The 23841-nt window shown below is 41.1% G+C and overlaps 2 protein-coding genes across 4 annotated transcripts; both read left to right on the top strand.

Moving 5' to 3' along the window:
- The first annotated feature begins 229 nt into the window (after positions 1-229).
- On the top strand, positions 230-11824 carry LOC141779650 (matrilin-4-like). The gene is made up of 13 exons (XM_074654563.1): positions 230-371; positions 3333-3477; positions 3628-4200; positions 4302-4424; positions 5660-5782; positions 6289-6411; positions 6945-7067; positions 7871-7993; positions 8575-8697; positions 8786-9196; positions 9298-9450; positions 10219-10311; positions 11549-11824. Exons 2-13 carry the CDS (start codon positions 3351-3353, stop codon positions 11602-11604), a joined length of 2151 nt encoding a protein of 716 aa, XP_074510664.1. The 5' UTR covers positions 230-371; positions 3333-3350; the 3' UTR covers positions 11605-11824.
- Positions 11825-12020: 196 nt separating this feature from the next.
- LOC141779649 (uncharacterized) lies at positions 12021-23517 on the top strand. Of its 3 annotated transcripts, XM_074654562.1 has the most exons (6): positions 12021-12421; positions 16116-17009; positions 17052-17093; positions 17130-17534; positions 20181-20246; positions 21287-23517. In XM_074654562.1, exons 1-5 carry the CDS (start codon positions 12334-12336, stop codon positions 20240-20242), a joined length of 1491 nt encoding a protein of 496 aa, XP_074510663.1. In that variant the 5' UTR covers positions 12021-12333; the 3' UTR covers positions 20243-20246; positions 21287-23517. The 3 variants fall into 3 exon arrangements, with proteins under 3 accessions (XP_074510663.1, XP_074510661.1, XP_074510662.1); XM_074654560.1 differs by having other exon boundaries at positions 16116-17093; XM_074654561.1 differs by having other exon boundaries at positions 12022-12421; positions 16116-17075.
- The last annotated feature ends 324 nt before the right edge of the window (positions 23518-23841 follow it).

Genomic DNA, 23841 nt, shown 5'->3' with positions numbered 1-23841 from the left:
ATCTATCTATCTATCTATCTATCTATCTGTCTATCTATCTATCTATCTATCTATCTATCTGTTATAGTAAATAGTATTCACAGAGTTTCTGTTTTATTGAGCTGAACAAGAGGCGTCTCCGTGGTTGGAGTCAGAGGGGGAGTAAACAGAGAAACAGAGAGGATGGAGTACTAAGAGTACTAAGGGACAGAGCAATGCAAGTGCCTGGACAGATAGAGAAAGACTGAGGGCTGGAATATATGCTTGTTTACTATCTGGAGCTCCTATTGACTGATGCTTCCTGCTGGAACTCCTCTCTTGACTGTGTGTTGGATTTATTGAGAAACTTTGACTGCAGGAGTTGAGGAAAAAGAGTTGGTTTTGGAAACAGGGTAAGTATTTTTTATTAGTTATTATCCTGATAGCACGAGTCTGTTTAGTTGCTGGATCACTGCAAGCTCTACTTCTTGCATAGCTGGAATATTTTTTTCTTAGCCATTTTAAAGTGGAATCAGCAGCTGTATTCTGTATTGACTTAATGTTGGACAACATCATAGTTTCCATCACCTGCATCATGAAAAGCCATCAAAGACAGGGAATGTGTAAAACAGAGGGCAGGTCCCATAAAACACAGCTAGGTACACAATGTTTTAGTGTTTCATAGTAAACACACAGCCTTGGCTTTAATTCATGAGGAAATGTGAGACAGGGATTGCTCTGTGAAGGAATCCCACCATTTCAGTCGGTAAAATCACTGTAATAATTCATATTTAAAAGAAAATGTAAAGGATAACTTCCGTGCTTTCTTTGCCACTGATGTATCCGATAAAAAAAAATGATAACCAGTTTGGAAAATACTTTTCCCAAATGGTGCAAATATGAAATGAATCATCTGTCAATCAATCAATCAATTAATCTTTATTTATGTAGCACCTTTCGAACAAAGCAAATGCACTTCAAAGTGCATTACAAGTGATTGACAAAAACAATTATTGACAAATGTCATAATGATCAACCGTTACTCAAAGTAGGAAAATGTTGATAAAACAAAAATCAGTAATATACAGCATAAAACAGTGTAAATAATAAAACCATTAAAATTGTAAAACACTACATGAAAGCCAGACTAAATACACATGACGGTGAAGGACAGACTGGTACTGTGGTACATTTTCGAGGTCTATGGCACTTTATTATTATTAATAATAATAATAATAATAATAATAATAATAATAATAATAATAATAATAATAATAAAAATAATAATAATATAATAATACACTGTATTTATAGAGCACCTATCAAAACAATGTACAAAGTGATTCACAGAGAGAAAACAAAATTAATAAAATACCCCAAATAAATGATAAAATACATGAAGGGCAAAATTAAAAGTTAAAAATAATAAACAAGAAATTAAAAATCAATAAAATAAGCAGGCAGCTCAGATAAAATGAGGATATGTTTTCTGATAAAAGTATGTTTTTAGAAGAAACTTTAAAAGAAGACACTGACTCAGACAGTCTTATTTCCTCGGGCAGGTCGCTCCAGAGCCTCGGGGGTAAATAAAGAAATTAAAGAAATAGATAGTACATTTTTCATACTGGTGGATAATTGATGAAACTGTCAGACCAGTGCCAGAGAGACGTCAAACAGATGTGAGGTCAGAGGTCGACAGCTCTGTGGGATGCTACATGGTTATGTGACCCCTGTAGGTCTCAGGTCAGCTGTTACCATATACATGTCTGTAAGGGACTGTTCATGAGCGCTGAGTCAGTGTCATCGCAGTGTCAGACGTTCAGAACTCCATTAAGAAATCCTCAAATTCTAACATCTTACATGCTGCCTTAGAACTAAGATTTGTACCATGTGACCAACGTCATTCTACACCGATCACAGGCAGGTTTCAGACTGCGTGCAGTGCAGCCTGCAGTCTGATGGTGTCAGGTAATGAATGGCTCTCCTGGGGACTGGATAGAGAAACAGTCTGTGGCGCTTTTCAGCCTCTGTTAAATCATTTTAAACCACTTATGCAGCACAACACCCAAAAGCTCATTCATAGAGAGTTTTGTCGACTTCATATGATGGCAGATGGGAAACCTTGACACTCGTGTGGAGCCCACACTTGTTTAGAGACAGAACCCAAAATTGAAAGCTGCCATAAATTGATAATAAGTTACATTACAGTCAGACTATGCCATTTGAAATGTGCACTTTTACAAAACCTATGCAATGTTGTGGGAATGCATGGGGAGAGGCCCAACATGCTGCCAAAGACAGAATGCAATGGAGAGAGCTCATTGAAGCCTTATGTCCCATAGGGGATGAAGAGGAGTGAGTGAGTGAGTGATGCAGCAATGCTGTGAGCATTAAAACGATACACACTAAGATGTGAAATCGGAAGCTCAAATATGCAGGAGGTGAAAGTTCTCTCTATTTATATCGCTGCTCCTCATTAACTTAAGTGTAGCACTTCACTTGTCACCTTACTGACACAGAGTCACTATACTTGTTTCCTACACCGAGGAGGTTATGTTTTCTGTCCTGTATGGGTGTTTGTCTGTTAGTTAGAGACGTATTTCAACAAATGATCAACAGATTTCAGCGAAATTTGGTGTGAAGATAAGACCGTGGGAATAGGAAGAAGAATTTAGCGCCACCATGTGGCCATTTATGTTAAGCCCATAACATTTTTATTCAGGAACCTTGAATCAAATTTTCCTGGATTCCTGATCCCTGGAAGCGTATGTTGTCAATCAGCTTCTTACCACGAGTGATATGGTTCTTCATGAACGCAAAGTTTCAAAATTTTAAAAAGTTTGCTTTTTAATATGCCATACCATTTGGTTGCCAAATTCCTCTGGTTGCAGCCTACTTGGCATAGACTGCCTTAACCTTTAATTGTGAGATTTAGATGACAGGTGCACACGTTTAGGCAATCACAATTCACAATTAGGTGGTGATCCAGCAACATAATACATTTTAATGCCATAAATCATTGGTTATTAGTCTGACTCACATACAATTTAACAAAATGCATCCTTGTGCTAAACCTAATATTCCCAGACAGGGTTGAGGTGTTCTCTAAAAGCCATGACCTCCATAAACCAATTAACAGGATTGACTGTCATTGTCTATTTTGATGCAAATTTGGATTCAGATGCAGATAGATAAATAAATAAATAAATAAATATAATCTTGTTTTTGGCTATTTCCCTCCTGCCTTATTGCATCTCTGCCTCTGTCTTTGCTGTTCCATGCAGACTTGTTCTCTTCTTGCACTGCATTGTGGGAGTGTTTCTATCAGTTCTTGTTCTTGTGCTTTCCTCTCTCTCTATCTCTATACGCTGCAGTTGTCACATCTTGTCAGAATGAGGTCCCTGGCCTTCGGCCTCTTCTGCCTGTTGTGCTGTAACGCAGTTCGACTGGACAGACGGCGTCTCAGACCCATCGCGGCCAGAGGTCGAAATGAGACTGCTGTCCAAACCAAACCAGTGGGTAAGTGATCAGTTGGTGACCAATATGTGTGTTTCGCCAACTGCATTTTTGTCTATTTCTATCTAAGACACAAAGTCAAACAGTTTTTTAGAATCTAGTTCCCAAACCTCACAAATCCCTGATCACAAACCTCCATGTCTTTGATCACAGAGAGCACCTGCAAAGCAATCCCGCTGGATTTCGTCTTTGTCATCGACAGCTCCCGAAGCATCCGCCCCAACGACTACGAGAAGGTCAAGACCTTCATCGTCAACCTGCTTCAGTTCCTCAAGGTCGGCTCCGATGCCACGCGGGTCGGCCTGCTGCAGTATGGCAGCGTGGTCCAGCCCGAGTTCTCCCTCAATACCTACACCACCAAGGCTGAGGTGGAGCAGGCGGTGAGGAACATGGAGCACCTCGCCTCAGGAACAATGACCGGTCTGGCCATCCAGTACACCATGGAGACGGCCTTCACAGAGGAGGAGGGAGCACGACCAGCGGACCTGCTCATCCCACGAATCGCCATGGTTGTGACTGACGGGCGGCCTCAGGACACGGTGGAGGAGATCGCGGCTCAGGCGAGGCAGGCCGGCATCCAGATCTTTGCTATCGGAGTGGGCAGGGTGGATATGAACACTCTGAAATCCATCGGGAGCGAGCCGCACTCTGAGCATGTGCACCTGGTGGCCAACTTTAGCCAGATAGAATCCCTCATCTCTGTGTTCCAGTCCAAACTGTGTGGAGGTGATGAATCCAGTCTATTTTCACTCCAATGTCCCTCCTTGTTTATGCATGCATGTGTGTTTGCACCATTTTGGTTGAGTATCTGTGTTGGTGTGTGTCAGGTTCAGAGATGTGTGAGGTGGTGGACCACCAGTGCCAGCACATCTGTGTGAGCAGCCCTGCCTCATACAGATGCAAGTGCAGGAAAGGCTTCACCCTCAACCCCGACGGCAAGACATGTAAAGGTGAAGGAACTCCATTTCTCTCATCTGAGCTGTTCTTTTCAACTGCATCCTTTTATGAGTATGGTTATTGAATCCCTTGAACCAGTTCAAATGGATATTTCTAATTTTGAAAATGCACACAAGGTCTGAGGGTTTGTTCTGTTGTTTCCTTTTACACAGTCAGTCATGTGACTTCAATGTGCTCTATATGATATCCAGAGCAGCAAACAACTATTTGCTATGTAGAGATATAGAGTAGTAATGTCTACCTGAGCAGAGAATGAAGTCACTCTCCCTTTGTTTGTGTCATAATCCGTGCCACACATGCTTTTAGTGCATGTGAGCGTGCCCCACTGGCTAGCTCACGGCTGTCGCTCTGCACGGCTTTTACAGCATCTGCTATTACAGCAGATAACGCCATCCCGACCGACATTGTTAGCTCTGTCAGCTGTGTTTCGACTGTTTCCACTGTTAGCACTGTTAGCACCGTTAGTTGTTGCCATGTTGAGAACCATGCAGAGTTAATAGAAATGCTCCCAATCCCGCATTTAGCACCTTTAAATCACCATTAGGAGGCTACTAAGTATACAAAACAACATTATCATAATCTCTTTAGAATATTTTCTACAATATTTACTCTTAATGGATTCAGGACAGCCTTTAGGAAGGCATGATAAAAAAACATGGTGTACCAAATGAGAGCCAGCATTCTTGCTACCAGTGATGTCCCTCCACCCACTGTTGGAAAACGTCCGTTCTGCTCCTCTGGTGGATGTTAACAGAGAGTAAAGTGGGGGAGATTTCCTGAAGGAAGTGTGCTTTTGCGATCATCAGAGCAGCTGCTGAAATGTGGAGGTGTATCCAGGGTGTCGAAACAAGAACGACTGTTTGATCTCTCCTGTCTCTACACTTTCACCAGAGTCTTTTTGAGAGTGGATTTAGGTTTTTGATGAATGAATTACGGTTTAAAAAAAATAAATGTGATAACTATTAATGGATATTATAGTAATTACAGCTGCCAGTAGTAGAAGAAGACATCATGTTAGAAACAGCAGTGGTATTGCTGTAAGTAGTAGTATTGTAGTATGAGTTGAAGTATTATTGTATTAACTGAAGGTTCATCATCCTCAGAAATAGACCACTGTGACACGGGGAATCATGTCTGCATTTTAGTATCTTTTACAGTAATGAATTGTCATTTGTTGATAGTGTTAACAATGCTTCAATCTCTGATCTGTGCTGTTTATGTTACCCAGAGATTGACCACTGTGCTGATGGCACCCACGGGTGTGAACAGGAGTTTATGAGCACAGAAGACTCCTGTGTGTGTAAATGCAGTAAAGGCTACACCCTCAGACCTGATGGCAAAACATGCAAGAGTAAGTGTCCATTATGTTTTTTCTACTTCCTTTCTGATATTCCCATAAATAAATTCTAGATTTCCTTTCATTTTTTTAATTTAATATATTTTTTTATTTTGTCTGTTAGAACAGAATTGTCTAAACATAATTTGTATACATTGTCATGTGTGTAAGAAGAAACCTGATTTGTTGTTGACTCTTGGACAGACTTACTTCAAATGTTCTAACAGGGGCTCACATGAAAAGCTGTAGTGTTTAGGTCTTGGCCTCATGTTTATTTAGCTGTCTGGAGTTAGATGTCCTCTGTTTGTGCACTGGAACTATATGAAGAAAGCAGGGAAGTGCGTGGGGTTCATCATCTGGAACATACAGTAAATGTGCTCTGTAAATTTTAGATAATCTGTCCATGACATTTTGATACTTCCAATGCACGAATAAAAATCTTGGCCAGAGTAGCAGAACTCAACAGATTGCTAAATTTTCTAAGAAATTACTCCTTAATCTTAATCTACTATTTCCTGTAGAGATTGATCACTGTGCTGATGGCACCCACGGGTGTGAACAGGAGTTTAGGAATACAGAAGACGCCTGCGAGTGTAAATGCAGAAAAGGCTACAAACTCAGACCTGATGGGAAAACATGCAAAAGTAAGTGTGCATTGCTCAGGTCATTAAATGGCCGTTATCAGTGGTTATATTTCTCATAGATGTGGGTTAGAAGGGGCCTGCTACACCTACTAGTAGGTAGTATCATTGATTCAAATGGGTGATCACCTAAAGAAGTTGTAGTTTTGTTGCCTAAAACTAAACAAGCTGTTTTTTTGTGTTCAAAATGCTAAATTTTATTCAGTTTTACGTGTTAGAACGTGTTACTTTTAAGTTTCGCTTTCACTTTTACAACTTAGTGGGTGTAGGAGGCCCCTACTGACCCACATCTATGAGGCTTATAACAACTGATAACGGACATTTAATGAGCTGAGAACAGTGAAATCGGGTGCTAAGCATGTTAACTGTAGAACAAGAAGAAACTTAACCCAGATGTGATACATTTACTGTAATCACCACTGGTGATAAATGGCTTCCGTGAGTCAAACTGGACAGCAGTTCAGAATATTATTTTAACTTCTCAGTAATTTCTCACCCAACCCTATCTATATTGATAAATGGACTATTTCCTGCAGACATGGACCACTGTGCTGATGGGAAACACGGCTGTGAACAGGAGTTTGTGAATACAGAAGATTCATGTGTGTGTAAATGCAGAAAAGGCTACACACTCCGACCTGATGGCAAAACATGCAAAAGTAAGTGGGCGTTGCTTCTGCCCTCGTATTGTCCTTGTTTCAACAAAGAAAGATTTTCTTCACAATTTAATATTAAGACATTTCTTCCACAAAGATGCCGTATACATTAATAACTACTGTAGATGTCCTCCATCCTGTTTTTTCATTAGTGCTATAGTATTGAATAATTTGTCCAACAGTCTCACATGACTGCAAGCACAGCTGGATATACTGTTATCAGGTCATTAAATGGGTGTTATCTGTGGTTATACGCCTCATAAATGTGGGTCAGAAGTGGCCTGCTACACCCACTAGTAGGCTTTATCATCAATTAATATGGGTGATGACTGAAAGGAGGAATAAAAGAAGACAACAGCGACCTCTAGCGACCGCTTAACTAAGTGGTTTTGTTGCCTAAACCTATAGAAGTTGTAGTTTTGTTGCATAAACCTAAACAAGCTGTTTTATTTGTGTTCAAAATGTAATGTTTCAGTAAATTTTACCTGTTAGAACGTGTTGCTTTTCATTTTCACTTTTACTTTTACAAGGTAGTAGGTGTAACAGGCCCCTACTGACCCACATTTATGAGGCTTATAACCACTGATAACTCACATTTAGCACTCGAATCAGGTGCCAAGCGGGTTAACTGTAGAACAAGAAGAAACTTAACCCAGATGTGAGATCTTAACCCATTTACTGTAATCACTACTGGTGATAAATAGTTTCCATGCGTCAAACTGGACAGCAGTTCAGAGTATTATTATATTTTCTCAGTAATTACTCCCCAACCCTGTCTACATTGATAAACGGACTGTTTCCTGCAGACATGGACCATTGTGCTGATGGGAAACATGGCTGTGAACAGGAGTTTGTGAATACAGAAGATTCATGTGTGTGTAAATGCAGAAAAGGCTACACACTCAGACCTGATGGAAAAACATGTCAAAGTGAGTCCAGGCTCATAAATATTTAGTGAACTGCAGTGATTTGATGGGATACTACAGAATAGAACTGCCTCAGAATAGATGACATGCAGTAAATAATGTAGGTTTTGTAGCAGTGAGTCTTTTTTCTGTTGTGAGTGATTTAGTGTGGAGGCTTCTGAGATAAGTAGAGAAAAGCCTGACTTTATGTGAGTCAAAGTGAACAAAATTCAGAATATAATCTTTCATCAGTTTTACTCTGACTGTTTTGTTACATAATTTTGGATGAATTTTGATGAGGTCAGTGTTAATCCCAGTGCTCCTTAAGGGGATAATTCTGTGTTTATGTTTACCAACATGAAGCATTCATGTCCTCAGATAGTTATGTTTGAAGCCTCCTCCTTCTTAAACTTCACTTTCATAATGTTGATGACGAAGACAGAGGACTTATAGTTACAATAAAACACAATTAAGAATACAAGTTTGAATGAACACAAATTGTACTTTTAACAACACAGTGCCTGTAACAATATATTATATAAATAAAAAACATATTTTAGACACTTAAATGTGCCACAGCAACCTCATTCTAGTCCTCGTTTCAGGTCTGGATCTGTGTCAGACAGTGGACCACGGCTGTGAACACCAGTGCGTCAGCACCACTGATTCCTACATCTGCAGATGTTTTGAAGGATTTATGTTGGCTGAAGATGGGAAGAGCTGCAAGAGTATGATCTCAACTTTCTTTCTTTCATATGGACCTTCTCCAAGGTAAAAATACATAAAACATGTGCTTGATGTCCTTGTTTCCGACAGAGCCCGATTGTGGCGATGGAGTCATGGATTTGGTTTTCGTAATTGATGGCTCTAAGAGTCTGGGCCCTGCCAAATTTGAACTGGTCAAGCAGTTTGTGAATGGCATTGTGGACTCGCTGGACATTTCCAGGACGGGCACGCATGTTGGCCTCATCCAGTACTCCACCAAGGTGCGCACAGAGTTCACCCTGGGCCAGTACAGCACAGCGCAGAGCATCAAACAGGCGGTGTCCCGGATGCAGTACATGGGGAGAGGCTCCATGACCGGCTCAGCCTTACGTCACATGTTTGAGTTCAGCTTCTCGGCTAAAGAAGGAGCCAGGCCGAACATCCCGCGTGTCAGCATTGTGTTTACTGACGGGAGATCACAGGATGATGTAGCCGAATGGGCTGATAAAGCAAAGAACTCTGGTACACTTATTATCTTGCCTTGCCATACAGATGCACTGTGGTTTTTAATCAAACTAAGTTGTTTCTAACAGGAGTTTCCTGTCATTATCTGTCATTTTCAGGGGTCACAATATACGCCTTGGGTGTTGGCAAAGCCATTGAACAGGAGCTGAGAGAAATAGCTTCAGAGCCCGATGAGAAGCACCTTTATTACGCTGAAGACATTGAGAAAATGGGAGAAATTACAAAGAAGCTCAAGTCCAGGATATGTAAAGGTACGTTGCACCTGAAACAGCAGTTAGAGATGCAATGATTAATTGATTAGTTGCCAACTATTAAATTAATCGCCAACTATTTTGATAATCAATTAATCGGTTTGAGTATTTTTTTAAGAAAATAAAAAGTCAAAATTCTCTGATTCCAGCTTCTTAAATGTGAATATTTTCTGCTTTTTTTACTCCTCTATGACAGTAAACTGAATATCTTTGAGTTGTGGATAAAACAAGAAATTTGAGGACGTCATCTCGGGCTTTAGGAAACACTGATTGACATTTTTCCCCATTTTGTGACATTTTATAGACCAAAGAACTAATCGATTAATTGAAAAAATAATCAACAGATCAGTCGACAATGAAAATGATCGTTAGTTGCAGCCCTACTGGCAATTTGTCAAAAGAAGCTTCAACCCACCAAACAGGATCTCCAAAATTGTGTTCAAGTGCTCAAGAGTGTGAGGTTACTACTGTAATAGCACTGTTTTGTTACATTAAAACGGTGCATGACTGCCACCTGCTGCTGCTATGATGATAACTGATTCAAGCAACTCTATACATTTTTTAGGCAGCAGCCCTGTGCAATTATCCACATCACATAACTCATCAGTAAGGTTTGCTCTGCGGTCATTTGCTCTCCACACATTTACTACATTCTCTACAGGCAGAGACAGGAAGGAGAAACCTGCAGGGAAAGATTAGAAGAGATAAGGTGAGGAATCTTCCAAGGACGTAGATACAGCCTACATCTCATGTATTCTTTCCCCACAGACAAACCCTCCGGTGAAAACATGTGCCAGTGTGAGAACATGATAATGTTTCAAAACCAGGTCACCGAGACGCTGAAGAACCTGGAGCAGAATAATATCCTTTTCTGAATTACTGTTGATAATCTTGGGTAAATGTGTCTCTACCAGAGAGTCCTCCAGTGCTAATGGATAGACAGCTACATGCAAAACCACAGAGATTTAACTGACCTTGAACACTGGAAAATACCATGATGTGTCTTTTGTTTTATAATTTTAGAAAACAAATGTGTATGCAAAGTCTTAATTCTGACACGTCATGATGGACCAAGTAAGTTCGACACAAAAGACAATCTACACACTAAAAAAATGCTTTTTACTAACAGTACCCAGTACTGAGTCAATGTAGCACCGACCATTTGGTCGCCAATCACACCCAAAAATTGATTATTTTGACCCAGTTTTAGTTTTATTTATATTATTTCCATTGGGCTATTCAGTCATACCAATATGTGGTTATTTTGACCCATCAACAATGTCATATTTACATTTCTGTTGGGTCATAAATTAAACCTAAACAGGTGGTTACTTTTACCCAGTGTAATGTTATTTTTTAATAATTATATTGGGTCATCAATTAAACAAAAAAACTGTAATTTTTTGACTCAGGTTTAGTGTTATTTTTGTATTTATGTTGGGTTATTTACCCATAATAATAATAATAAATGGTTATTTTGACCCAGTAACATCAATTTTACATTTCTGCTTTTTTCTACCAAAACAGGTATTTTTACCCAGTATTTTCATCTTTATATCGGGTCATCAATTACACCAAAATGGTATGTTTTTTTAAAATGTTTAGTGTTCTGTTTAGACAAAACAAGCTTTTTACAAGTTTTACCTTAAAATTGCCACCAATTTATTAAATGATATTTAAAACTGGAAAGGACAACATGTGACATGTGAGTTTTAAAATAACAGTTCACTCTGCACTCAATTCAATCCAAATTTTGATTATTTCCAAAACAGTTCATCATGGCCTTTAAACGAATATTTTGAGTATTTTTGTAGAAGTTGATTACCTTGCACTGGGGACATGGTCAAATCGAGCATGATATATGACACAATGCATTATGGTTTAAACTCACAAATAAATATGAGCATCATCTAATGACAAAATAAAGGTTAAGTTAGATAAATAGTGGAGGCTCACCTCAACCTATGCAACAAGAGACATGTGACTGGGCCTTCACACATGCATGCACACATACAATGTAATTTTCCAGGGTCAGAAAATGATTAAAATACCGACCTAGGTTTTCATTTGTATCTGCATCTTTCCTTTACATGCCCACTTGAAGCCATGTCAAAGAAGCTGGAGACACTCGAGAATCAAGTTGTGCGCAAATGAGACTCCTGAGATGCCCTCACCCCCCTCCTAACCTGCAGTGTGGCATTCACAGGATCCCTTTAATCCTGCTCTACAAACTACACTAAAACATATGCAAATTAAATGCTTTCTACTGAAACTACAGTATTTATACACTTTGTTTTTTTGTATACAACACAATGTATTTATGCCAAATCAAATGAATAACTTTGTACAGTAAACTGACAAATAAACATTTTACACTTCACATATCTTTGTGTATGTTTTTTTATCAGGCTTTATGATGATTACTGCTGTCGGTAATATAACTGCATACCTTCACTCACTCAAACACTGCACTAAAATAGAACCACTTTAAAGAAGTGCTTCCCTGAACCACAAGGTGGTGGATCTCTTCCAGCGGGGACACTCCTATAAAGGGGAGGACACTCACTTCATTCACACATGTTTGCCTCCCCCTCCTGTATGAATAGTGTGACTGTGAGCATGAGGCACTCAGGGAGCATTCAGCAGTATAGTAGCTGCACTGCTTAGCTGCATTCTGGAGGGCAGCAGGCCATGCACAAACACAGAGACTAGGGGAGATAATGGTGCCCAGCTACTCTTCTTAGGAACTGAACAGCTACAGCGGTCCATGTTCTCACTGCCAGACAGTCTCTGTCTTTGCTAACAGAGAGCAGTGGAACTTGTGTTTGCTTTAAATAGTAATAGGTTTTTTTGTTTATTAATCTCAACTCTTTTTTTTCCAACATGGGGTGCTCCTCATCCAGTGCACAGACTGTAGACCAAGAGAAAAGACCAGGTACAAAGCCAGAGGAGAGCAATGGAGACACACTGGGTAAGTAGTGATCACATATGTAGGATTTAAATGTTTTAAAGTGTCTTTGTGTGTGTGTGTGTGTGTGTGTTTTTAAACTGGTGAGAATGAACTATGGTTATATTTACCCAAGATATGTACAGAAGAAGTTGCTTTCATTCAGTCCAGTGTAGCTGAGGGGTGTGTGTGTGTCTGCTGCTGGAACACCGTGTGCTTTCTCACTCCCCTCTGCTGTACAGCACACTACAGTCAGCCTACCTTATGGAGGGAATTATTCATGTTTACCCCACTTTATCACCAGTGCAGAAGTGGATGGCATTCATTTTTAATCAGACATTTCTAGCTTGATGTCCATTGAAAGTGTGTCGACAAAGAAAACAAAAAAAAACTGCATTGCATGATTTAAATTGATGAAATGAGGGCTGACTTGTGTGTTCATGTTTGATTTCTTGGACCTCATTCCACAAAGCTAATTGGGCATTTACACGTAGGCTGAAGGTACATCGGTAGCTTTAGGACAGCACGGTAGCACTGTGTGAAAGCCAGCTGTGGGAGTGTTAAGCAGTCCATCTGCAGCCTGAGGCTAGAGTTGCAACCCAACCTGTTTTCTGCCTCTGTACAGTGGTCTGATTTGGGAGATAGTTTACACACACACACAAAAGAAACTACAAGATTAAACTGATCCAAAAGATAGTGTGCGGTCATGCTTCCAAAGTTTGTTCTTATAAAGTGATTAACTTAGATTATCATCTGAATGATAAGGAGTGTTTGAATTTCGCTCCAGGAATTTGCAGCTCACACACACAATAGATGAAAATGAGAGAAGGGAAGGGCTAGGAGATTGATGCCCAAATGCTTTCAGGCTACTCTGAAATTCCTCTGCATGGGAGTTTATCATCTAAACATGTAGAAGCTGTGTGGGTATTCACCTCGGTTTCATTCGGCTTTGCATATACGGACTCTATATAGTAGTTGAAGCCTGTGCAGACGCCCACCAAGAAGCCTGACACAGACCGTGATTGTCAATTCATGGGCTCAACCTACTGGTACATGGCTATGTCATGCCTGGCACAGCTGCATGTGTACAGTATGTTCTCTCTGCATCTCCCCACATACACATGACAGTCACTGCCCTTGTTAGACAAGTTTTGCATGTGGTAGATCAAGTCATGTTAAAGGGACTCTCTGTAAGAATCAGCTTGAGAAAAACATAACTAGCTCATCTCCAGTTCTCTTTGCAAAATGGACAAGTCATACTGTCCAAGTCTTCTTCGCCACCTGCGAGTCCATATAACGTTACGCTGCTGCCTCTTTTAGACGTTTCAGCAGACAGGATGGCACAGATGATCAAGGCAGCACGTTTCTGCCTTGTTAGCATTGTGACCTGTACAGACCTTTGCTAGCAAACAAACTTTACCTGCATCGGAGCTTTCAAACAAATCTTTATTGACAACTGTCAGCAGCCAGAACGACCCGGACGAGCCAACCGGCTGTGTTTTTAAAAAAAATAAAATTATTTTACACATACAGTGTGATCACTCAGGTCTTGGCTGATGATCGGACGGTACAGTGTGAGAACAGAAATCGTGAGCTTTGGCTTTACATCGCAAAAGATCTACTCTAACAGTAGGAGTAGGAAGTACACAACAACATTTCTAAACTCGTACGGTGTATGCACAGCTTTAGCCATCGTTAGATATCCCTGTAGCTGCGCTGAAGAGAGCAGGCACAGGTGAGCGTGCATGACGTCACATCCGCTGGGACACCGGCCCGAGTCCTTCACATGAAAAGCAGTCTACAGGCTGATGGAGGAAACCCAGATAGACACGGAAGGTCTAATTTTTGGGGTTAGGTTACAATCTGTTCCCTCTTTTGCAATAACAAACGATATATACGTGTAAAAAGTTACATACAGTCCCTTTTAATACTTTGCTTTGAATTAGGAAAAGATTAAAGTTTTTGAGGAAAGTAAGCGAATGACCAAAGCCTTAATATACCTGGCATAGTTCCTCTGTATCCATGTTCCATCTTCCACTATGTCACTGTGATGTTTGTGTCAGGGCATTGTCTCTTTCCAGCCAGCCAGCCAGCTATGGTCACCTGGAGAAGCTTTCCAGGCTCTTACATCACCCCAACAAGAGAACCACTTATTGTGCTCTTTGCCCAGGCAGGCTGCTCTAAATGTGGCTGAATGGGTGGAGGTTTAAATCATACAGTGTACAGTCTGTCTAACAGACCAGCTGTATGCCATCCAAGCCACCACTGGTCCCATCCCCTGTCCGGGCCCCCCCCCCCCGCCTCCCTCCCTCCCCTCTGTGCCCTTGGCCAGCCATGGCACTGTTTTGACTGGGATCTCTGTCATCTTTGGCTGCCAAATCGTGTTGACACGCGAGTCATCCATGCCTGGAGAGGCTGTCTCTGTCTCTCCACCCAAACAGACTTTTCAACAACACCGGTTCTAGCCTGCTGTGCAGACAACAGCTTTGCATTCTCTGTGGTAGTTGGTGTGTGAGGCGCATCTCCGCTTAAAGAACTGGCTGGAGTTTGAAATCTATTAAAAGAAAAAACGCGTTAAGTCAAAAGCCATTATAAGGATTTAAATCCTGTAAAAACAGCGGTCTGAAAAACACCTCCACTTTGTGCAATTCTACACTCAAATGTTATGTGAAATATTCCACTTCACATAAACACTTTTCCGTGTCGCGCATTCTTTCACCGGCTCATTTGATTTGCCAGGGCGTCGCATTCCCTTCCACCCATCACTCTCGGCTCTTTTTACCACTTCTGACAGACAAATAAAATCAGGAAGCTGCGGCGTCCAAACTATCCACCCATTCAGCCATCTGAACCCTTCTGGTTTGTCTCATTTGTGAACAAAGTCCAGCTGGTGTTTTTGTAAAGAAGTTGGCTGTGAGGGAAACTGTGATAAGACACTTCTGTTAGGCTGTTGTGATTCCTGTAACTGAGATGTGTGTTGCAGTTCCTGACATTTGAGTTCAGGCATCCAAGCCCACTATTGTTCCCATTTTCACCCAAAGGGCTGATGGCTTGTTCACACAGTTATAAGAGCAGGGGTTTGGGAATGAGAAGCAAGGTAGGGTGTCTCTCCAAAGGCAGCAACCATCACGTGTATTCATTTCCCCCGAGAGTGACTTGCGTGTCCTCTGGGCTTTAGACAAACACGCTTCAATAAATCACATTTCCAAGTACGGAAATGAAAGGATGTTTTCTCCAGCACACAGCCTGTGTGCCTTATTGTCTCATTCCTTTATCTCCTGCCTTCCATCTTGAGTTATTGTTTTGATTATTAGCAGATTATCATTTTGAAACCAGTTTATAAATATAATTACATAATTTATTTAATTATAATTTTATTTATTCAAGAAAACGGGAACATACATAACAGCCTGCAATATAGCGGTCGATTCTTGTAGATGCATTTTATGGATGTTGATGAGAAATGAGAAATGTGGTAATTTATTAACAAAACCATTCATTGCATAGATTAGCTCCAGGACCCCCCAAGAAGTTTCAAGCTCAATCAAGTTTTAAATCTTTTAATAATTCATCTTTTAAATGGTATTTGTTGCTCAGCGTTGTCATGCTGTTACAGATTAACAGGGCATCACGAAGGACTGATGAAGACTGATAAGTGCCGCATGCTTGCCAGTCGTAAATCCTAATCAAGCTTCTCTTGTCATCCCCGTATTGACAGGAGTCAGGAATGGTTTCATCGCAGAAGATGCACAAACCATCGAGGACCAGATGCAGTTGCCTGTGCAGACTGCCTTACCAGACGATCTCCAGCCGGGGGCCGACGATGAGGCGGAGGCCGTGTTAGTAGCCCTGGAGGCCCAGGAAGATCTGGGCTCTGGGGAGGACCTCCTGGTTGCTCTTGAGCCGGAACCTGTCACCTACGCAGAGCCAGCTCCGGAAGTTGCTGCTTCAATTGAAGCCGTTACTGAACCTGAGGCTGCTGTAGAGGCGGTGGAGGCCCTACCTCCTGTGGTGGAAGTGGTCCCTGTAGAAACTATAGTGTCTGAAGCCGCTCCTGAGGTCCAAACCCTTATTGAGGCTACGGAGGAGGCCCCTGCTGTTGAATCTGTTGTAGCTTTGCAGGCGGAGGCCCCTGCTGTTGTTGGGGATGTGACTGCTGAGCCAGCGGAGGCCTCTCCTGAAGTCGCCACCCCTGCTGTTGAACCTGTTGTATCTGAGCCAGCGGAGGCCTCTCCTGAAGTCGCCACCCCTGCTGTTGAACCTGTTGTATCTGAGCCAGCGGAGGCCTCCCCTGTAGTCGCCACCCCTGCTGTTGAACCTGTTGTATCTGAGCCAGCGGAGACCTCTCCTGAAGTTGCCACCCCTGCGGTTGAACCTGTTGTATCTGAGCCAGCGGAGACGCCGGTGATTGTGGAAGAGGCAGCAGCCGTAGCATCTGAGGCCCCGGCTGAAGTGGCTGCTCCTGTGGAGGCAGAGGCTCCAACTGACAATGCTGCACCAGTTACTGCTTCAACAGCACCATGTAAATCCTCTGAACCAGGTGAGGCTTCAGCACCAGCACCCAGTGAGGCTGCAGCCCCAGCACCCAGTGAGGCTGCAGCCCCAGCACCCAGTGAGGCTGCAGCCCCAGCACCCAGTGAGGCTTCAGCCCCAGCTGAAGGTGTAGCCCCAGCTGAAGGTGTAGCCCCAGCTGAAGGTGTAGCCCCTGCTGAAGGGTTAGCCCCAGCTGAAGGTGTAGCCCCAGCTGCTGTTGCTGCAGCCCCAGAGGAGGCCGCAGCACCTGGTGTAGCTGCAGCCCCAGTTGAAGTGGTAGTACCAGATGAGGCTTCAGCACCAAGTGAAGTCTCGGCCCCAGCTGAATCCTCAGCAACTGTAGATGCAGCACAGCTTCTAATAGATACACAGATTGCTGCAGCAACTATTCCAGAGTTGCCCCCATTATCTCCAGTCCCTGTTGAGGCCCAAGTCGAGCCTCAGACTGCACCTGCACCTCCTGCAGCCCCTGAAGTTCCAGCATCTATACCGGCAGTTTCAGAAGCAGCCCCAGCAGCAACTGCGGCCCCAGCACAGGCTCCTGTGGCCGTGTCCACCCCAGCTGAAGCACCCTCAGCACCGGCCCCTGTGCCCTCACCTGAAGGTATGAAACTCTAACACCTCTATATTGCTCTCTATCTTATCTTGTCAGTATTTTTACATTGTTTTCTTTGCTTAGGCAAATCAAGAAATAACTCCTTCACCTCCCTTTTTAGTAATCTTTTTAAACAATAATGGTGAATAGAATCTATTTACAGCAGATTTTCATTTGAGTATTCTACACGTGGCAGTTTGACTCACTGCAATGTGACGCGGCATGACAATAGGATTCCAGTAAAAGGTGGCTGCCGTTGTTAGGGAGAGTTCTGCATGTCTTGAGGGAGTTTACGACTCAGTGATTTACTTGACAGAACTGTTTTCCCGACAAACCTGTCATGCTAAATTTAACTTAGAGGCGTCAAACCATGTTTTAACCTGCTCGATAAGGCATGATCAACCAGTACTGACAGATAACTGAGTTTTTGGGTGGAGGTCCAACAGTGCAGCGTTGCCACTGGCTGAAATAACTGGGCAATCTATGCAAACATGCACTAGGCACTAAGCATGTGCAAACAAGCAGAAAGAGGTGAGCAAAGGCAGAAAAACTCAGTAATGTGCACATAGATAGGATTTTGTTTACATCCAGGTAAACGATTAATGGTCCTTCACCAGTCTTGTTACACATAAAAGTAAGATTATCTTCAAGGACAGTTTTACAACATATCCCCCTCGAAGGTGCTGCCATTGGTAACTAAGCGGGTATCCAACACACACATGGTTGTCAACTCCAAACTCTGTGAACCATTCGGCCGTTCTCGTAATAAACAATCCTCCACATAGGTTACTGTCTGTCATCCTGTGATTGGTTGGAGCTGACAGGATGAACAGGATATTGTTGGCTGAACAGATGACGCAGTGTGAGAAACAGAAAGCAGCCACACACTCTCGGAGAAGGCTCGTCTTTCTTGAGTGTGTCAATTATAACAGGAGCATGTTGTCAGCGCGGCGGATCCAGTCACGCAACTCTAGCTCTTTGTGCTCTATTGTGAACTGACCACAGAATAATCATGCCCCGCTGCTTCGCATTACATAAGACAATGTAAAAAAAGCTCTACAAGCCTAACTGCATTCCAGTCGTCATTCAGAAATGATCTCATTTTAAAGAGGATTTCATCAGTCATCATGTGTTTGTGATTACTACTCAGATCCTCGTTTACACTATTACATCTGTTCAATTTCATTTACAGCAGGGGTTCTCAAACTTTTGGGGCCAGGGAAGAATATTTTCCAAGGACCCCTCATAATCGTAACACAGATACAGATTGTAGCTTACTACCATTTGTACTCTTAGATGCCATTGGAACTATTTGTAAACTTTTCAACCTAGATACTTCAGACCAGTTTCATAGTGATAAACAGAAACACATTTCAATTTCAATCATGTTAATCGAAGATAAGATGAGATCATCCTTTATGAGCCCCAGAGCGGGGAAATTTGCAATGTTAATTGTTCTTATACACCTTTTAAACAGTGGGTGATTTTATTCAAATTTAATTTGGACCCAACTTGACATCATTTATAGCCTACATTTTCAAGTAATTGATCTTTAAGAAAATGAACACTAGCAAGACTGGCATAGTCCTAATCTGAAGCTGACTTTCTTTTGGCCTAAAGCTAACGTGGGTGGTGGAGTCATGGACATAATATAATTGTCTTATTGACTCAAATGGTCAACATCTGTAGATATGCATGTTTTTAATGATGCAACACAATTATGTAATTTATAGCAAAAAAAACCTGACAGAGTGCCACGGACCCCTGACCACGTTGGACCACTTTGAGAATCTGAAGTACTCTCGTTAAAATCACTGACTTCATTGGGACAGTAATGACTACCGACACAATTCACAATCAGTGTGCCAGTTGTCAAGTGCGTGTCCTGCATATTAACTCATTAAATGGACATTACCTCGAGAGCGGAGCTCGTGGTTTTCACTACTTCCTGCACCCCACTCTCGACTCTCAGAGAACACGCTGTACTTTTTTAGGGAAGAGACGCCCCTCCAGGCAGCACGTGTAGAATACTGGTCTGGTGTTAAAGACATATTGCATAACGTTTATGAGACTTTCTCTCTGGAGGCTATGCTGTGTGCATGCCAGACTATATAGTATAGTGTGTGTGTGTGTGTGTGTGTGCTCAAGTCAGAAGCCAGGTAAACCAGTTCAGCAGAACCAGATGTGGCTAAGAAGGAATGTTTGCTCTTCATTTCTCCTCTGTGGTGTGTTTTTACAGTAGTTGCATCCCTTAGTTTGGTGATGGTATAGTCATAATCAGTGTGTAGCATTTAATATAATATTAATAAGTATGTTTTCTTTGATGTATAATCACCTGAAACTAAGAGTCATTGTGTTTTCGTTACCTTAGAATGAGCCATTTATATCTACATTTCTACAGTAGCCCAACAAACCAAACACTGGCTCTAGATGGGGACGTTCCCGTTATCATGTTTTTGCTTCGGCCACCGTAGCTCTCCTACAGGCTTGGGAGAAGTTTCAGTTGGTTGCAATCTGCAACTTCCCCGCCAAATCCTGCTGCCAAATCCTACACACTGCACCTTAACAAGCTCAAAGTTCCCTCAGCACGAAAGACAACACTGTGGTTTGTAATGTATCCTGTATTGATTTTCCTCTCAATGTGTTTGTCTGCAGTGGTGTCAGCGACTGAGGCCTCTCAGGGTACAGAGAGCGTGAAAGCCAAAAAGGAGGATTGAGTCGGTAAGCACAGAATCACAAACCACACCTAAACCGCCAATACAAATACTACAGGATCAACTCAGTATACAGTATTTACGCCTATGAATGTACAGAAAACGAGTGAAATGGAGTAGAGGAGTGAATTTTGATACAAAAAATGAGTTGAATATTGTTTATATCAGTGGCTCTCAACCAGGAGTCCTTGAGGGAGTTCCAGAGGTCCCCAGAAAAATAGGGAATAGTTTATTTTCACTATTTAATTCACTATGGAAGTGAGCCCATTGTGAGTAAGAGTGACTATTCTGATCATAGGTTTCACTTCCTCCATTTTTCATCTGTTCAAAATGTACCTTAAAGGGAGATTTGTCAAGCATTTAATACTCTTATCAACATGGGAGTGGGCAAAATTGCTGCTTTATGCAAATGTAAATATATATTTATTAATATAAATTAATTAACAACACAAAATAATAACAAATATTGTCCAGAAACCCTCACAGGTACTGCATTTGGCATAAAAATGATGCTCAAATCATAACATGGCAAACTGCAGCCCAACAGGCAACAACAGCTGTCAGTGTGTCAGTGTGCTGACTTGACTATGACTTGCCCCAAACTGCATGTGATTATCATAAAGTGGGCATGTCTGTAAAGGGGAGACTCGTGGGTACCCATAGAACCCATTTACATTCACATATCTTGAGGTCAGAGGTCAAGGGACCCCTTTGAAAATGGCCATGACAGTTTTTCCTCACCAAAATGTAGTGTAAGTTTGGAGCGTTATTTAGCCTCCTTCAAGACAAGCTAGTATGACAATGGTTGGTATTTCTAGTTTCATATGACATCTTCACTCTAGTTTTAAAACTGAGCCAAGTTGCGTTAATGAGTTCAGATGGAGTTTCCTGAAGCTAATTCCTGACCTCATGTGTATCAATTTAGGGGTCTTTGACATGAATTTTTTTTATATGATGTTCCCTAACTCTGTAATTAAAACACTGAATATGAATAGTGTATGTCACATGTTTTAGGATTGTCTCACTCTATTCTTTATCTTCTTTCAGAGAGAGGAGATGCACCAAAATAAACCCCCAAAGCTACCATTGTACGGAAACTGGAAGAAAAGCAAGACAGAGCAATAAACGCTACAGTTTCAGTATTGTCATCAGTGCTCACCAAACTGTACACCAGATACATTATATACATGGTGCCTTAATAACATGTCATACAGGAACTATCAAGATCTTCCCCTACATTTGTAAATATAAACATAAACCTTTAGAATTTTTTTCTACTGAGACCATAAGTGCCTGGAGCCTCATATACTCTACACGCAGGCCTGTGCAAAGAAAATGCTACAAAAACACTTTTAGGACAGGAGACAAGAGGGTGCAATATTCTGTGAAATCTGTGAACTCTTGTGATGAATTAGGGGAAGGACACTTGCTAAGTAAATCCTTGATTATTTAAAATAGCTGCTTCTGAGGAATATAAGCCAACTGTGAATAACATTATGCAAGGAGTCTGAGGTGACAGAAACTGGGTGGATGAACAACACGCTGGCTAGGTTTACGCTGCCAACTTAATTTTTCTATCACCTCTATAAAACAGATTTTAAAGGATCACATTTTCACAGATTTTTTTTTTAGGTTTTGTGAAGTCTAAACTCTGCCATAAATCCACATTTTTGTTTGGTGTTTATACGTTATTTAATTGAATTAACAGGAATGACCGTACTAAATGTTGAGTGACAGAGTGTACAGTGTAATACTGATAAGCACTACTGTAGGGCAAATCCATGTTTCTTTCATTTTTTTTCTATATCACTTTATTGATTTCAAAGAAAAAATTCTGAATAAAATGTTTGTTTTTTGCGTAAGACAGAAAAAAATCTTTTTGTAATGACGTAATGAACCATTGCCAGGTTGAGGATGCAGATGATCCAAGTACCGATATGTCATCTTGCTGTTCCATGAAGCTATTTTGTGCAGCTGCACTGTAGCTGGCAGATGTTCATAAAAAAAGGCGTTTCCAACTATAAATTTAAAAGGCCTCATAAGTGTCTGGCGCTGCTGATGTCATATGCACAGTGGTTTTGGTTTGAGTGCTTTACACACACGTGTAGCACAGTAAGATCTACAGAAGCCGAGAATGTCCGCGCAATTATTTTCTTTAATGCTGTTATGTTGAGATCACAAGTTAATTATTTTGTTATCTCAAGACAACAAAGCTTGTTTTCTCGTGGGATAAATTAGAAAACAAAAGGCAGATTTCTCAAGATAATGAGATAATTAAAAGAGATCACGGGATAATTGGAAAATGGAGAACTGCAAAATGAGTGTCTGGTTCGTTTGATCACACCTACGGAAGCTGACAACTGCCGTGCTTGCAATAGTTTCTTTTAATGCCGTTGCCTCGAGGTAATTATTCAGTTATATGGAGATTACAAAGATCTTTTTCTCGTGATAACGGGGTTAATTTATATCGATGCTCGAGAAAACAAAAGTACCGATTTCTTGAGATAATGGGATAATTATGGAGAACTCGAAATTTGAGTGTCTGGTTCATTTGATCACACCTGATTTCAGCCTTCAAAGATCAGAATGTCGGGGAGGATTCATAACTGAACAGTATAATAATATAAAGGCACTATGCCTCGACTTATTTATTTATTTGAAGCCGGGCTGGTCTCAAATGACAAGGACTGATCTGAATGGTATCTCTGACAAGAAATACACCATCAGAAAGACACAAAGCAGTTTCTGCCTGTGTTAGACGTTGATTGAAGTACAGTCTGATGCATTGATCAGTAGTGGGGACTCCTTGATCGGACATTTTCACCTTAAATCAGACGCCATCTATGAATGCTGGCATGGCACTCCTGTTCACTGATGAACATAAGTAATACGAGGAAACAACCTTTTGTTTTATTGTTATCTCGAGATAACAAAGCTTGTTTTCTTGAGTTAACGAAATACTGCCGATCGGAAGATAACGGCATTAAAAATAATAATAATTGCAATCACGACCGTTCTCGGCTTCCGTACTACATCACCTAGTTGACATGATTTTTAAATTATCATTAGATATTAATGCTGTGTTTATAAAAAAAAAAAAAAAGTGTAAAGTACTTAGAAAATTGTGTAAAATGTGATGGATGTTGTGGGAACAATTTGTTTTGATGTCTGATATATGATATTTTTCCATCTGTTTCTTTCTCTGTAATATATTCCCTTTCTGAGCTTTGTCTACGATTCTTCTAACTTAGTGTACAGAATAAAGGTTTACTCACTAATACATGTGCTTTTTTTTTAATGAAATGGGACTGCATACATGTTTCATATTTAAAAAACAAACATGCATACATTACAGAGAGCTGAGTGACAGTAGGCCACTTACATTACCTAAAGGTACAGGACTGATCTTTAAAAGAGTTGTTCTTTTCATCATATAGTCACAACTTTTTAAAGCGAGATATCAACATCTTTCCACGAGACTATGACTTTTTTTTTTGCTGTGCACAGTCCTATCAGCCTCATAGAAACTGGGAAAGTAGTCGATTCAAATTAGTAGTGATTATGTGCACAAAACATGCCTAGGCTCGACCACACATCATTTA

Source organism: Sebastes fasciatus, chromosome 12 (genome assembly GCF_043250625.1).
Source record: "Sebastes fasciatus isolate fSebFas1 chromosome 12, fSebFas1.pri, whole genome shotgun sequence".
In the NCBI taxonomy this organism is placed as follows: Eukaryota; Metazoa; Chordata; class Actinopteri; order Perciformes; family Sebastidae; genus Sebastes; species Sebastes fasciatus.
The sequence above is the reverse complement of the archived record's forward strand: the minus strand, read 5'-3'. Positions and strand labels throughout refer to the sequence as shown.